This window comes from Polypterus senegalus, chromosome 2, assembly GCF_016835505.1.
Source record: "Polypterus senegalus isolate Bchr_013 chromosome 2, ASM1683550v1, whole genome shotgun sequence".
Lineage (NCBI taxonomy): Eukaryota > Metazoa > Chordata > Cladistia > Polypteriformes > Polypteridae > Polypterus > Polypterus senegalus.
Window position 1 is genome coordinate 145,698,491 of NC_053155.1, and position 15,648 is coordinate 145,714,138.

The following is a 15,648-nucleotide window of genomic DNA, read 5'->3' on the forward strand; positions in this document are numbered from 1 at the left end:
GTCTTGCGGTTTACTCTTCAAATATCCATCCCCATATCTTAGTATACAAGAAAGTTGAGGGGAGACCACTCCCAGTTTTTGAAAATAAAATGCCTCTAATCGAGATACTGACTTGGTCATCATACAAGATCAGCATATTGTTACTGACCAATCACTTTTGCTTTAAAAACATTGTTTAACAATGAAGTGATGCAAACAAAGGTAGAGCCTGACAAGTAATGAAAAACTACTAATGGGTTTTTGTATTTATTCCATATTTATTAATTTATCATTTTTAATATATATTCACAACTCAAAACCTGTCTATATAAGGTCCCACAGTTGACAGTTCATTTCAGAGCACAAACCAAGCATAAAGTCAAAGGAATTGTCTGTAGACCTCCAAGAACAGGATTGTCTCGAGGCGCAAATCTGGGTAAGGTTACAGAAATCACACAGCCAAAATATCAAAGGAGTGGCTTCAGGACAACTCTGTGAAAGTCCTTGAGTGGCCCAGCCAGAGCCCAGACTTGAATCCGATTGAACATCTCTGTGGAGAGATCTTAAAATGGCTGTGCACTGAAGCTTCCCATCCAACCTGATGGAGCTTGAGAAGTGCTGCAAAGAGGAATGGGCGAAACTGGCCAAGGATAGGTGTGCCAAGCTTGTGGCATCATATTCAAAAAGACTTCAGGCTATAACTGCTGCCAAAGGTGCATCGACAAAGTATTGAGCAAAGGCTGTGAATTTCTCAGTTTTTTTATTTTTAATAAATTTGCAAAAACCTCAAGAACACTTTTTTCACATTGTCATTATGGGGTGTTGAGTGTAGAATTCTGAGGAAAAAAATGAATTTAATACATTTTGGAATAAGGCTGTAACATAAAATGTGGAAAAAGTGCTGCGCTGTGAATAATTTCCGGATGCACTGTATTTGAACTGCTGCATTTGAAGACATCGAAAAAGCAGTTTTTATGTGGTTCAGTGATGCTCGTTCAAGAAACATTCCTATTAATGCGGAACCCATTCAAGAAAATTTGAGGTTTGTAAACCCTCTTGTGACCTCCCCCAACTAGACAGCACGGTGAAGTGTGATCTCCGGGGGCCTCATGTATGAACGGTGCGTACGCACAGAAATGTTGTGTAAGAACTTTTCCACGTTCAAATCGCGATGTATAAAACCTACACTTGGCGTAAAGCCACACACTTTTCCAAGGTATCTCATACCTTGTCGTACACAAGTTCTCCGCTCGGTTTTGCAGACTGGTGGCACCCAGCGTCAAAGCAGTGCTACTGTTTCTGTGTGGTTATTCTTTCATTTCCTGATGCGGCTCTATAAATACACTGAAGTTAACCGCATATTGTTTATTAGTGTAATGCTTCTGATAGTAATTAATCTGTAACAATATAATGGTCCAGGGAATAGCCATAGTATTCCAAATACCATAACTGCTTCAGCGTTGTTACTCTCACTGCACCTTCTTCTTCTAGCTGCTCCCTTTAAGGGTTGCCACAGCGGATCATCTTTTTCCATATTACTCTCACTGCACCACTTGGAGTATTTATATCACTGTATCTGAGTGGGGAATCACAGCAGCAGCTGATCGGAAACAGAATTATCGGTATACAGCATCAAGCCCACGCTGCCTCAGCCACGGCAAAACGTTTCAAAGCCTTTCCTGTACGGACCTTGCGGTTCAGAAACAGTTTCATCCCAAAAAATATAAACGCACTCAATCAATTGCTCCTTGTAGAACTGTTTGTACTTATAAGTGCAATTACCCCGCTGTAAGATTGCACTACAGTTATAATATTACACAACCTGCGCCACTTTATAAAGCTCGGAATTAACATATGATGACGGTATCATTTGTAAGATGAAATGCAGCAAAATATGTTGATTATATTATACAGATAAAACTTTAACTTCATTGAAATAATCTGTATTGTTAATAATTAAACATGTGAGGCCACGGTGCCGCAGTGCTTGCATGTTCACGTATTGTTCCTGCCTCGCGCTGTATATTTGCTGAGACTGGTGCGACACTGGAAGGATAAGTGGATAGAATAATTACTATGAAGATATTTCAATGTTCCTTAAAGATTTTGAAGAATCGCCATTTTAAGCTTACAGATGGCTTAACGTCTATTACCGAGCTGATTGTGTATTTGGGGGAAGAAAAGTAAGGACAAGATTTGAAAGTTAGCACGTTTGAAAGAGACAGTACTGCTACAATAAATTATTTCATCGAAGGTTGCGTATGGCGCAGCAGCATCTTGTATGACACGTTCTTAATAACATGCTTTCATTCCAAACATAATGAAAATGATATCACGTATACATCTCAGTATTTTAATTATTCAGAGAGCTATATCACGAATGTAATGGATTCTGTGTCCTGTCGGAGAAAGAGAAAGAACGGAAGCACGTAGTGATTCATACACAAACAGCACATTGAAGATCAAGTACAAAACAAAGCATTTAACGTGCTACTTTAGTTACGATGGGATTTGAGAAACTAGTAAATTAAATGATTTTAAGATGAAGTTTATGTTCTACTTTAATGACAAAATAAACTACGTGATTAAAGTGGATATTTCGAGATTGAAGTTAACATTTCATGCTTTTTTCCTACTCTGTGCCTTTTTTCTCACTGTACCCTAATAAGCTTCCATATGACATTCAGATGGTGGGCTACGGTCTCGCCTTTTCACGGCGACTTTGTTATGTGACAACAACTTTTTTATGTCACTGTGCGACTTTGTGAACCTGAGCTTGTTTCTCCAACATGCTATGTCACTCGATCAACTTCCTTTTGTTCATTATACCACTGTATCAACCAACAAATAGTACGTTTTTCTTTGCCTCCACTTGGTATTCGCTGAAATTCTTATATTTTCCCTCTTGCTTTTTCCATTGCCTTTTCACAGAACGCTGAGCTTAAGGTCTATTTATATTGATTTGCATATTCAAAGAGGCGTAATTCTGGGAGGAGACGGGGCAGGACAGAAGGCGAGTGCATGTGCGTTTAGTTTTCATGCTAATCATGATTTATGGAGCGGAAGAACGCGGAAGTTGGAGTACGCAGAGATTCCTGCATCTGGAATTTTCTGTGTGTAAGCACATTTCGGCTTTTGTGCGTACGTCATGTTATAGTGCGAATTCTACGCACGGCGTTATACATGAGGCCCCGGGTCTGTGAAAGACAGTTTATCAGTTGCCGGGGCAACAACAGGCTCACAGCTCTGCTTTCTCTCTCCAGCAAAGCAAACAGAAAAGATCTCAATGGGTGATGCAAGGTTAGGAGCATGTACATTCTAAGTGCAGATAACAAGATTACTTGGACACTGACCTGGCCACAACCCTGCCTGACTGCTGTGTCTGTGTATAGCAGAGTGGCAGATCACGCTACAATAAATAACTGTGCCGTTCCTGTTTCAAGCTGAATAAATCTGGTTTTGCTACAGTACTGAGACTAAGCCTCATGTTTTGGGGTGCAAGACAGGGACTTATAGCACAATCCTGATCTTTTATGATTTGCTTCTGTGGCGCTTCCCTCTAGAGCTGTGAACCTGCTGTTGCCTCGCCCCAGCAACAGACAAACAATCTTCCACAGACGCTGCAATCGCGCTTTGGGATGCACTTCAGCATGCCGTTCCCGTTGGGTGGGGAATGGGGGGATCCCAAAAGTGTTCAGAAACCTCACAATATGAAGAAGTAGTAAAGGATGATTCGGCTTCTGATTGATAACTGTGCTGCACACAACATGCTTCCACATTTAGATAATCTTCCTCCCACCCAATTGCAAAGCTGTGCTTCAGCCATTGGATTTGGGCATCATTCGCACCCTGAAAGTGTATTATGGCAAGGAAATGCCGAGAAAAATTCTCGTCAGCATAACTTGTAGGCAGGAGGAGATTAAAATTAACGTGAAAGAAGCTATTGAAATGATTGCAAACGCCTGGATGCAAGTTAAAGAAAGCACTATAGTACCAAATACAGAAAACATTTTTTAGGTCCCTGGGAGTTTGTTCTAACAGAATTTTACCTGTATATCACTCTGTGTGCAATGAATCTATATAATAAATGAGTTTCACTTTTTGAATTGAATTACTGAAATAAATTAACTTTTTGATGGTATTCTAATTTATTAAGATGCACCTGTATTTACTTATTGCTAATTTGTCTCCATTTGTTGGTTGCAGCATTAATACAGTAAGGAAGACAATTGAGAGACTGTTTCCTCTGCAGCTCCACTACCACTTCTCTCACCGCTTCTATGCAAAGTGTATCATTCCATGGCTGGCAGCACTTCCTCAAGTATGTGATAAACAAACAGTCATAGCCGTTGTGGGCTGTAATGGAAGGTTTTGGCAATTTCTAGAACATTACCATTTTGTTTTCCTGTGGTCTATCGCCAAAAGTACAAATTGCCTCAACACGGTCAGGTGTAAATCTGCATAGGACTGCATTTATCTACTGTATATAGATCTGTGTGTAATGTGTACTATTTAATGTTGATTATTACTGGTATACAACTTGTTGCCATAAGCTTACCCAACTTTTTTTTTTTTTTAAACCTTCAACACCATCCAGCCTCTGCTCCTTAGGGACAAGCTGACTAAGATGGGAGTAGACTCACACCTGGTGGCATAGATCATAGTCTTTCTTACAGACAGACCTCAATATGTGCGCCTCGGGAACTGCAGGTCTGACATTGTGGAGCACCGCAGGGGACTGTACGTTCTCCGGTCCTGATCAGCCTATATACATCAGACTTCCAATACGACTCAGAGTCCTGCCACGTGCAAAAGTTCGCTGATGACACTGCTATTCTGGGCTGCATCAAGAGTGGGCAGGAGGAGGAGTACAGGAAGGTAATCAAAGACTTTGCTAAATGGTGCGACTCAAACCACTTACACCTGAACACTAGCAAGACCAAGGAACTGGTGGTGGCTTTTAGGAGGCCCAGGCCCCTCATGGACCACGTGATCATTAGAGGAGACTGTGTGCAGAGGGTACAGACCTATAAATACCTGGGAGTGCAGCTGGATGACAAATTGGACTGGACTGCCAATACTGATGCTCTGTGTGAGAAAGGTCAGAGCCGACTATACTTTCTTAGAAGGTTGGCGTCCTTCAACATCTGCAATAAGATTCTGCAGATGTTCTACCAGACAGTTGTGTCGAGTGCCCTCTTCTGCGCGGTGGTGTGCTGGGGAGGCAGCATAAAGATGAAGGACGCCTCACGCCTGGACAAACTTGTTAAGAAGGCAGGCTCTATTGTAGGAATAAAGTTGGAGAGTTTAACATCTGTAGCAGAGCGACAGGCATTAAGCAAACTCCTGTCAATCATGAAGAATCCATGCATCCACTGAACAGTGTCATCTCCAGGCAAAGGAGTACCTTCAGTGATAGACTTTTGTCACTGTCTTGATCCACTGACAGACTGAGGAGATCGTTCCTCCCCGACACTATGCGACTCTTCAATTCCACCCGGGGGAGTAAATGCTAACATTACTCAAAGTTATTGTCTGCTTTTAGATGCATTTTTATTACTCTTTAATATTGTTTTTTGTATCAGTATACTGCTGCTGGATTATGTGAATTTCCCCTTGGGATTAATAAAGTATCTATCTATCTATCTATTAGTTTGATTTGCACATACTCTATCTTTCAGCCATCATAATACTGTATCTGTTTATAAGATTTGATAGTCTACTGGAAAGCTTAAATTTGCATATCCCCCAGATTCCCAGTTGTCAAGAGATGGATAACAACTAGTCACATTACAAGATTTTATAGACAAATGCAAAAAAGTACAAAGGAAAATAAGCTAAGAAATAAACAGAAATAGAAATGAAGATGAGTGACTAACACAAATGAAGCAGCCTTTTATAAGAAAACAAATGCTGGAACAGTAGTAAATGCTTATCTGAAAACTCTCACAATGTAAATTGCTCTATCATGCAATCACTGCAGCATACAGAGACAAATGTATAACCATTTGAAAGTGAAACTTCTGCTGGTTCATATTGGATAAATGCCTGATCTTTGCAACAAAGATGATCTTGCATACTTGGAGTAGGCTGTGTAGTGGCCATTTTTTCAGGGATAAACAAATTGGGGAAACGTAGAGAAACATGGAATACTGCATTTTGAAAGGAAAATTGTGAACTTCAGGTATAAAAGTAAGTTTATGACTTAATGCATCTTATGTAAATATAAATTACCTTATTGTAAGTCCCAAAGATGAGGAAAGCAGGCAAAGTTCAGCCTTTTTAAGTAGAAGTGATTATTTAGCATGTCCACTGTTAATGCTCAGTTTGTTTCAGTCACTTTGCATATCAGTCAAGGGAAGTGGCATTTCATACTGAGGTCTTTCACACAAGAAAAATAATGTAATAACCAATACTGATACATATGTAATGACTAAACATTGGCTCGATATAATGTATCAGTACCCTATATCATCTATCATGCTCTAATTGTGACCATTCACTCAGAATGTTTTTCTATTCTAATGTGGTAGGTTAATATAATGGGAATTTAAAAAACAAGTTAAATGAACTTTTCAATGATGAATGAGTGGTCTTGTGTAATTTTTTCTACACTTTCATCATGTTGTTCTTACACACTGAAACTCAATATAAACACTTCAAAATGTAAAACTTTTTCATCTCTTTAATTTGTGCAGCTTCCTTAAAGAGATGTATAAATACCATACAATTGTGTTGGCACCATTACAGTACCAATGACCCTGATTCAACTTCTACTCCTGTTAATGTCTGTGTTGTGTTTGCATATTCTCCTGTTCTTCGAGACATGAATTACTAATGTTTTCAAAAACAGATGGATACATACTGCATTTCTTACAAGCTTAAATGTCAAAAAGAAATGCATCATGAATAAACAACCTCCTCATTTGACATTCAATCGTATAAAGACAATTTTCTTCAGCTAATTGTGCATTCAATGGTATGGAGTATGAGAGTATTATGCAGTCAGTTCCTAAAAATGCTTCCTTACAACTTGGAACTCAATACCTTCAAAACAATCAGAAGGCAGGAAGAGGAACCTGCTCCTCTATATATCAGAGAAGACATAAGGGAGAGAATACCAAGCTTTACATTTCTTGGCACACACAAATCATTAGGGACCCATCTCACCCAGGCCACCATCTTTTCTCTCTGTTGACTTCTGGAAGGCTTTACAATTACATTAAGATGCACACTTCCAGACTACTGAAAAGCTTCTACCCAAGAACAATAATAGGGCTGCAACTAAGGATTATTTTGAAGCTCAATTAATCTGGTGAATATTTTGTTCATTACTCAATTTGTTGGATTATTTTAAAAAAATCATTTGAAATTAAAAATAAAGTTCATGAAATAAAAGTTTTCACCAAATAAACAGATTTGTAAAACATTTTCAGAATTTTTTATTTTTTTTATTTTTTATAAATGAAGTACCTGTAGACATTTTAAACAAAATATAGGTTTTTATATTTACATTTATATAATAATACATTGAAAATAAATAGTTTTTCAATAAATAGCATTTCTGGCTCTGGTTGTGCAACACACACACACACACACACACCCATTCCTTAAAGATTGGACCAATAATGATGCAGGCTAATAATTTAACCCTCCTGAAGCAGCGCAACATCTTTTCCACAACCATAGGATATGTCTTCCGACATGGTTGTTTAAGAAATGAATGAGAAGCTGCTCACTGCATCAGTTAGGGTTAAATAACTTGTTGCCAGCTGAAACATATTAATCAATACAGTGCGTATCCAATGGATGGCTGTAACCTATTTGTTTAGTAAAATCCAGGTAGTACGTTTTTTTGGGAGGGCAGTGTATTTCCATTTCATAACACTGAAGTAACATTCAACCTGGTGGGATAACTACAAGTCTTCCTTCTCCACACAACCTGTAACAGTATATTTCCCATTCAAATGTTTGTGTATCTCCATTGTGCTCGCGTGCCATACAAGGCCAGACCTATACATTTTGTCAACTCACAACCTTTCCCAAACCCCCCCCGAGTTCAGCTCCAAAACTATGGAAGTCTTAGATCACATAGTCTTTTCTGGCACTTGCTTACCGTCTGTCTTTTTAACAAATGTTTTACAAACGAATGAAGTGACACAATTGTGTAGCACAATCTATTCAACCTAAAAACGTAATAAACCAATCAAGAAAAGTGACTGTTTCCAATGTTTTAAATAATCAATTATTATTGATTATGATGATTAACTGTTGCAGCTCAAGAAGCTTCCTGTAATGCATTTTTTTAACACAGAATCTTTTTTTACACATTTCTTACATTTAATTATTTTAAAAAATATGCTTATTAAAAGTACTCACATGACATCTTGCAGCAAGATATTGACAGGCTTCAAACAACTGAAACATAAAGACAATTTAGGTTTAAAATCATGCAGTTATTAGTCAATACTTCAATTAATACAACTCATGAAATACACCATCTTTGCTTTCTTTACAAGAATTATTTCAAAGGAAAACTCATACAATACTGTAAACAATACATTAACTTCTCATACTGTTCTTAGTTTTAACATATTTTACCCAATTGCCCTGTTGCTTTCAACAAAGGAAGATTTATATAAAAAAGAAAAAAGTAACTAAAAATTATATACAGTAACCAATAATCTTTAAAATTATGTTCAAGAAGTAACATAAAAAAGTTGACAAGAACAAAACAATTTCAGTGAAATTGAGCTTTTTTTATATTTTACTGATTAATCTCATCACAATGAATAAATTACAAATAAGTACGGCATAGATTATTCATATCAAATATTTCATCCCATAATCTTTAATAAGCAGAGAAAGTAAAGGATTAAATATTCAGAAAGTATTTACTTAAAGATAGATAAATATATAAGAAGCAATGGTTCAATATTTTCAATAAACTGAGGACAACATTAAAATGCCTTATTGATTCTTAACAGTGTTAACAGCATTCCTTGAAAAGTGAATTATTTTTTTCCTTTAGCCCCCATGTTAGGGTTAGGATTCTTTCTGGTGAGCAGGATAAAACAGCATATTAGTAACAGTGTAAGTTATCACCATAGACTGCTTATTTAGCAGATATTCTTGAACTGGGCCTTGCTTGTTAATTTTATACCAACAAGATTTGAGCAGTGTACATTGTCAAAACATGCTATAATATTTTAGGAAGGTGCATTTTCTCTGTAAATTTGGTAAACAGACAGAATTAAATTACATTATTTAACAAACGGTTATTACATAATTGCTGATGGATAGGCAACTGGGCCTGGAGATTTTCACCCTGAAGAGACTGAATAGTAATGAAGATTTTGTAGCTCATCTACATATGGAGCTATAACATTTTTTATTAAATAAAGTAATAAGAGCATCCTTTTTTGATGAGTCTAATGAGTAAGAATATTAAAGTATCTTTTAAATAAGTTATTTCTGCCTCTTTACATTGAGTAACTGTTGATAATACAATAACATTAAAAAATACTTTATATATTTGATAGCTTAGCATTATTCTCCATGACCATAAGATTGATGTGATCTAAATAAGTGGTTCAGTTATTCTTGTGGTTGGTTAATTAAATTCGACTGATAAAGACAGTAGTTTTTGGAGCTTAGTGATAGATTGTCTTTCTGTTGTGTTTCTGGTTTGCAGTTTATTACTGTGAGAGACCTTAAGAAATACTTGATTCCTTCAGGACTGGGATATCCTGCAGGAGTCACATAGTAAGAACATTGAGGAGGTTGTTGACTGCACTACTGAATACATCAACTTCTGTATGGACATTGTAGTTCCAGTAAGAACAGTACACTGCTATGCTAACAACAAGCCATGGATTACAAGTGACACCAAGTGCCTTTTGAACCAGAAGAAAAGGGCTTTTAAAGGCAGTGATCAGCATGAGCTCAAGCGCATGCAGAAGGAACTCCGAGTCCAGCTCAAGGCAGCAAAGGAGCAGCACAAGAGAAGCTGGAGCAAAAGTTGCAGAATAACACCATGAACGATGTGTGGGATGGGATGAAGATCATCAGTGGTTGCAGCTAGAAGTGGGGTGCCTCCATTGTGAGAGACAGGGAGAAAGCAAACCTAATGAACAACTTTTTTAGCAGGGTTGACCACCCTAACCCATTCTCACCTCAGAGTACTGCATCTTCCACCCATCCTTCTGCTGATACCATCATAGGAGAGAGTCCCCCCCCACCCACAATTACAGCAGCCCAGGTATGCAGAGAGATGAGGAGACTTCGTGCCAGCAAAGCAGTGGGTCCAGATGGAGTATCGCCACGACTGTTGAAGGCCTGTGCATTGGAGCTGGGGAGTCCTCTACAGCGCATCTTCAACCTGAGACTGGAACAGGGGAGAGTCCCAAGGCTTTGAAAAACATCTTACGTCACCCCTGTCCCAAAGGTATCATGTCCTGGTGAGCTGAATGACTTCAAGCCTGTCACCCTAACGTTACATGTGAAGAAGACCATGGAGCGGCTGCTGCTTCACCACCTGAGGCCACAGGCCCGCCAAGACCTCGACCCTCTGCAGTTCACATGCCAGGAGAAGGTGTTAACGAAGGATGCCATCATCTACATGCTACACCGATCCCTCTCCTACTGGCACAGAGGCAGTGGTACTGTAAGAATTATGTTTCTGGACCTCTCTAGCACCTTCAACAACATCCAATCATTGCTCCTTAGGGACAAACTGACAGAGATAGGAGTAGATTTATACCTAGTGGCATGGATCGTGGACTATCTTACAGACAGACCTCAGTATGTGCATCTCGGGAACTGCAGGTCTGACATTGTGGTCAGCAGCACAGGAGCGCCGCAGGGGACTGTTTTCTCCGGTCCTGTTCAGCCTATATACATCGGACTTCCAATACAACTCAGAGTCCTGCCACATGCAAAAGTTCACGGACAACACTGCTATCTTGGGCTGTATCAGAAGTGGGCAGGAGGAGGAGTAGAGGAACCTAATCAAGGACTTTGTTAAATGGTGCGACTCAAACCACCTACACCTGAACACCAGCAAAACCAAGAAGCTGGTGGTGGATTTTAGGAGGCCCAGGCCCCTCCCGGACCCTGTGATTACCAGAGGTGACTGTGTGCAGAGGGTACAGACCTATAAATACCTGGAAGTGCAGCTGGATGATAAATTGGACTGGACTGCCAATATTGATGCTCTGTGCAAGAGAAGACAGAGCCGGCTATACTTTCTTAGAAGGCTGGCATCCTTCAACATCTGCAGTAAGATGCTGCAGATTTTCTATCAAACGGTTGTGGTGAGCGCCCTCTTCTACGCAGTGATGTGCTGAGGAGGCAGCATAAAGAAGAGGGAAAACCTCGCACCTGGACAAACTGGTGAGGAAGGAAGGCAGGCTCTATTGTAGGCATGGAGCTGGACAGTTTGACATCTGTGGCAGAGTGACGGGCACTGAGCGGGCTCCTGTCAATTATGGAGAATCCACTGCATTCACTGTAGTATCATCTCCAGACAGAGGAGCAGCTTCAGCGACAGACTGCTGTCACTGTCCTGCTCCACTGACAGACTGAGGAGATTGTTCTTCCCCAACACTATGCGACTCTTCAATTCCACCTGGGGGTTAAACGTTAACATTATACAAGATTATAGACTGTTATACCTGCCTCGCACTCTTCACCTTGAATTTTTTAACTTGCACTGCTGGAGTATGTGAATTTCACCTTGGGGATTAATAAAGTATCTGTCTATCTATCTAGATGTGCTTTAATTGTTTCCAAGACCATTTTATCAGATAGTTAAGTGATAAATTCATTTCAACAAAAATATCAGTTTGTGTGGCGACAGATTTCATAAAATCTTCCTACTAACAATGAATTACATACACAACTGCATGTTGAATATGTAGTGCTTGAAATCCAAAGATCAAAGCAAATTGGATTTGCAGAGTCCAGAAACTATGCCATTACTCTGAGATCAGACTGAGTGTAACAAAATATTATTAATGGAGTGTTAATTTCTTTCCAGCCTTTGTCAATTTCCATAAAGCATTCGACTCAGTTGATTGAACTGCCCTGAGACTTCACTGAATCCCCTCAAGGTTGCTGGATATCATGCCAGCCTATACACTGGTACTGTGAGTGCTGTGCAGAGTGGAGGCAGAACCTCTGCATTTTTCCCAGTTGATTCTGGGGTTCATCAGGGGAGTGTTCTTGCTCCTACTCTGTTCAATGGTTGCATGGACTGGGTGATGGGCAAGGTCATTGGTCCAGCTGCCGTGGGGAATCTGTTGGTGAAGAAAGAATCACTGATTTTGACTTTGCTGATGATGCTGTGATCTTCGTGTAAGCAGTAGAGGATCTCATCAGGGAGACTGAGTGAGGAGTCAGAGTGTATTGGCTTGTGTGTGTCCTGGATAAAAACCAAGACCTATGCCTTTAATGGCCTCTTAGGAACAGCCAACAGCAGTGTGTAACTCTGCAGAGAGAGTGTCAATCTTGTTGAGAGGATTACTTACCTATGCAGTGACATTCATGTCTCTTGCTCTTCCTATGAAGTCAGTTGACAGATTGGGGGAGGGGGTCATGAGGTCGCTGGAAAGGGGTGTGTGGTGCTCCTGATATCTATGAAAAGGATGAAGGTCCAGGTCTTTAGAGTCCTGGTGCTTCCTGTATTGCTATATGTTTGTGAGCCATGGACACTCTCCAGTGACCTGAGATGAAGACTGGACTCCTCCCGTACTGTCTCTCTTTGGAGAATCCTTGGGTACTGCTGGTTTGACTTTGTGTCGAATAAGCGGTTGCTCAGAGTCCCAAATGAGGCACATTACCTGCATTGTGAGGGAGCGTCAGTACGACCTTACAGCCATATGGCACAATTCCCAAGGGTGATCCAGCTCACAGGATCGTCATTGATGAGGACCCGAATGGATGGACCAGGCCAAGGGGACACCCACGTAACACAGTTTGTAATGCTTTAAGGAATGTAAAATTGTCAAGACAGTTTCATATATTGTCATTTCCACTGTTAGAATCATGTGACATGCTACAAATGGCTGCTTAGCTCTGCATCTGTTTGCTTCTTTTTATATTTTTACTTAATATTAACAGTGTTTGCCACATAAAATGCATTAAAACTCCACATTAGTGGCAATTTATCCTGCCATTTTTGATTTTTAGAACTACACAAAGTATCCTATCCCTCATACTTTTCTTTCTGGTTTGATAAAGAAGTCACCTCATGCTGAAACTGGCTCAGATGAAGACTCCACCCATTGCACAGTAACACAATTTTTGTCTTTAATGAGACAAATTGTTTTTTTTTTATGTCATATGTAACTTTTTAACTCTGTACCATCCAGTATGACCAAACTTTGCTCCAGGATGATATGAATGTACTTATGACTGCCAATCAAGGCAGGAACTGGGAGAACTTCTTGCTCCTTCTGAGGCGGTGGGGGGATGGTATAGCAGGCTGTTTGGGCTTATCAGCACATTTAGAAGACAGAAGATGCTGATGGAGAAGTGCAAAGGGTTTAAGGTGGGCTGGCTTTATGAGTTTTTTCATTGGCTCTGGTAATTCTAGTGTTAAAAGAATACCCACTGAATGTCTGTTGTCTTTTCCAATGTTTTGCTCTATAATTGATTACAAAATTTGGTCCTTTTTTACACAGTGTTATTTTTTTGTCCCCCAAAATACAATTTTTTTAATTTTTTTTTTATTTTTTAAAGTGACCTGACTATACGACTAACTCAGTTAAGTTCTACTTCATAGAGAGTAATTGTTATGAGTGATTTTAATATTTGCATTATTACTGAAACAAAATTCATTACAAAAAAGACCCTTTAACATATGTTTATCCCAAATACTAAGCTAGGCAGGGTTTTTACTGCAAAATAAACAACTCATACTACTCATTCTCACAGTTATACATTAGATCTACATTGACATTTTGGCAGATAGTACTGGACTTGCAATTATTCCTAATCTTCTACTGGAACTATGTGGAGTAACCACACTGTTAATGTGCTCACTGATTTTAACTAATTGGAAGACACCTAGTGCACACTTTATAACTCACTGGGAAATCAATATTTTACATTAGTTAAAACTAGAAGGTAAGAAAAACTGGCATGAATAAAAGGTACTAATTAATAAACTCCTTTACATGAACATTAACTGAAGAAACAAAACATAAACCAGCAATCCACTGCTGAACATGTGTGTAAATATCTGTATAGAACACCAAATCAAAAACAACAGTTGCAATAAGTTGCATACATATGCAGCTTTTTTCATTCCATTGGATGGAAGAAAAACTAACTACCACTCTCTCAGATTTTGATTTAAAAAAAACGCATACAAATTTTCAATTGTTGAATGAGAAGACCATTAAAAACTAAACCTTTGTTGAAATGTTCAATATCTGCTGCATTTCTTCTAATCTTTCCATGAACTATTTACACACTATGTAGTAATACAATAAAATATGATTGCAAATTGTAAGCTGAGTTGTTGTTATCTTATGTGTTAAAGAAAAAACATTATAAATGTATACTTTATATGTCTTAAAAAAGAATTTCAGAAAAGACCGTCTTTAAAATATTGTAAGGGAACAAAAAGTACTTACCTTATCTAGTTTGCGGGAACGCAGGGCATGTGCAGCTCTGTGGTATTGTGATGTGAGATAAAGGCACTGAGCAAGCCAATAAATATCCTGGGGATCTTCTGCAGGAAATTCATAAGTATTTTGGAAGTAAAGAACAACATTAACCATACAATTCCAGAAAAACAAAAACTCACTTTAAAAACAATTCAAATGAGAATTGGACTGACTGTTCATATCAAAAGAATAGAACAAGCAGTTGAGGAATTTAGAATATGTTTGTGAAATTAGTCTTTAAATTAACAGGTTTATTATGTTAACCAGGAAAACAAAACAAAACAATTCTCTAATTGTATAGGAACCATTTTAGAAACCCCTGCTTTGCTCAATAACTGAAAAAATGGTTATCGAAATTTAGAGTTTGTCTGTTATGACAAGTATTTAACCTGGACGTGGTATACTTTATAATCAGATAGATGTTTAAAAGGGAATTTTAATCAGAGGCAAACTACACATGCATTCTAAAAATGCAGTAAAAAGGTTCAAATGCCAAACAGTTGGTCAGAAATAGAGCTAAGTGACCCCAAATTAATTTAACAAAAAAATCCTATTTCATACATTGTGTTGATATTTAAAATTAATTTATTTATGTACACCATGGCTTTTGATTCTGTTCTTGCCCCTGTCAATAATTAACTAAGAGATGGAACCTCAAATTTAACAAATTATTAAATGTTAAAAATAAAAATATAGATCAGATGACATGTCACAATATCCCTAAAAGAGGATTTATATACAGGACCACTTCTCAAAACAAAGATATTTGGAGCACACTGAAATTTGCCTTGGTTTAATTATCTCAAATGCACACTTAAAACACTTAATACATACTTGAAAAACTAAAAACTGAAGAGTTCATGATGAGCAACGTAATGACTGACAGTGTTAAAAACAGATTTTTATATGGTCTGGTGTAAACAGCACTTCAGATTAATAGATGGGAACAGAAACAACTGTCAGTTATTCTTTAGAACAGGGACTAATTCAATAA

General features: G+C 38.5%; 1 protein-coding gene across 1 annotated transcript in view; it reads right to left on the reverse strand.

Moving 5' to 3' along the window:
- cdc16 (cell division cycle 16 homolog (S. cerevisiae)) overlaps nt 1-15,648 on the reverse strand; it is a 92,057-nt gene that overhangs the window by 63,382 nt on the left and 13,027 nt on the right. The window contains exons 3-4 of the mRNA XM_039744784.1: nt 14,622-14,719; nt 8,359-8,397 (exon numbers count right to left, since the gene is read on the reverse strand). Of these exons, the coding sequence (XP_039600718.1) occupies nt 8,359-8,397; nt 14,622-14,719 (137 nt within the window). The remainder of the gene's footprint in view (nt 1-8,358; nt 8,398-14,621; nt 14,720-15,648) is intronic.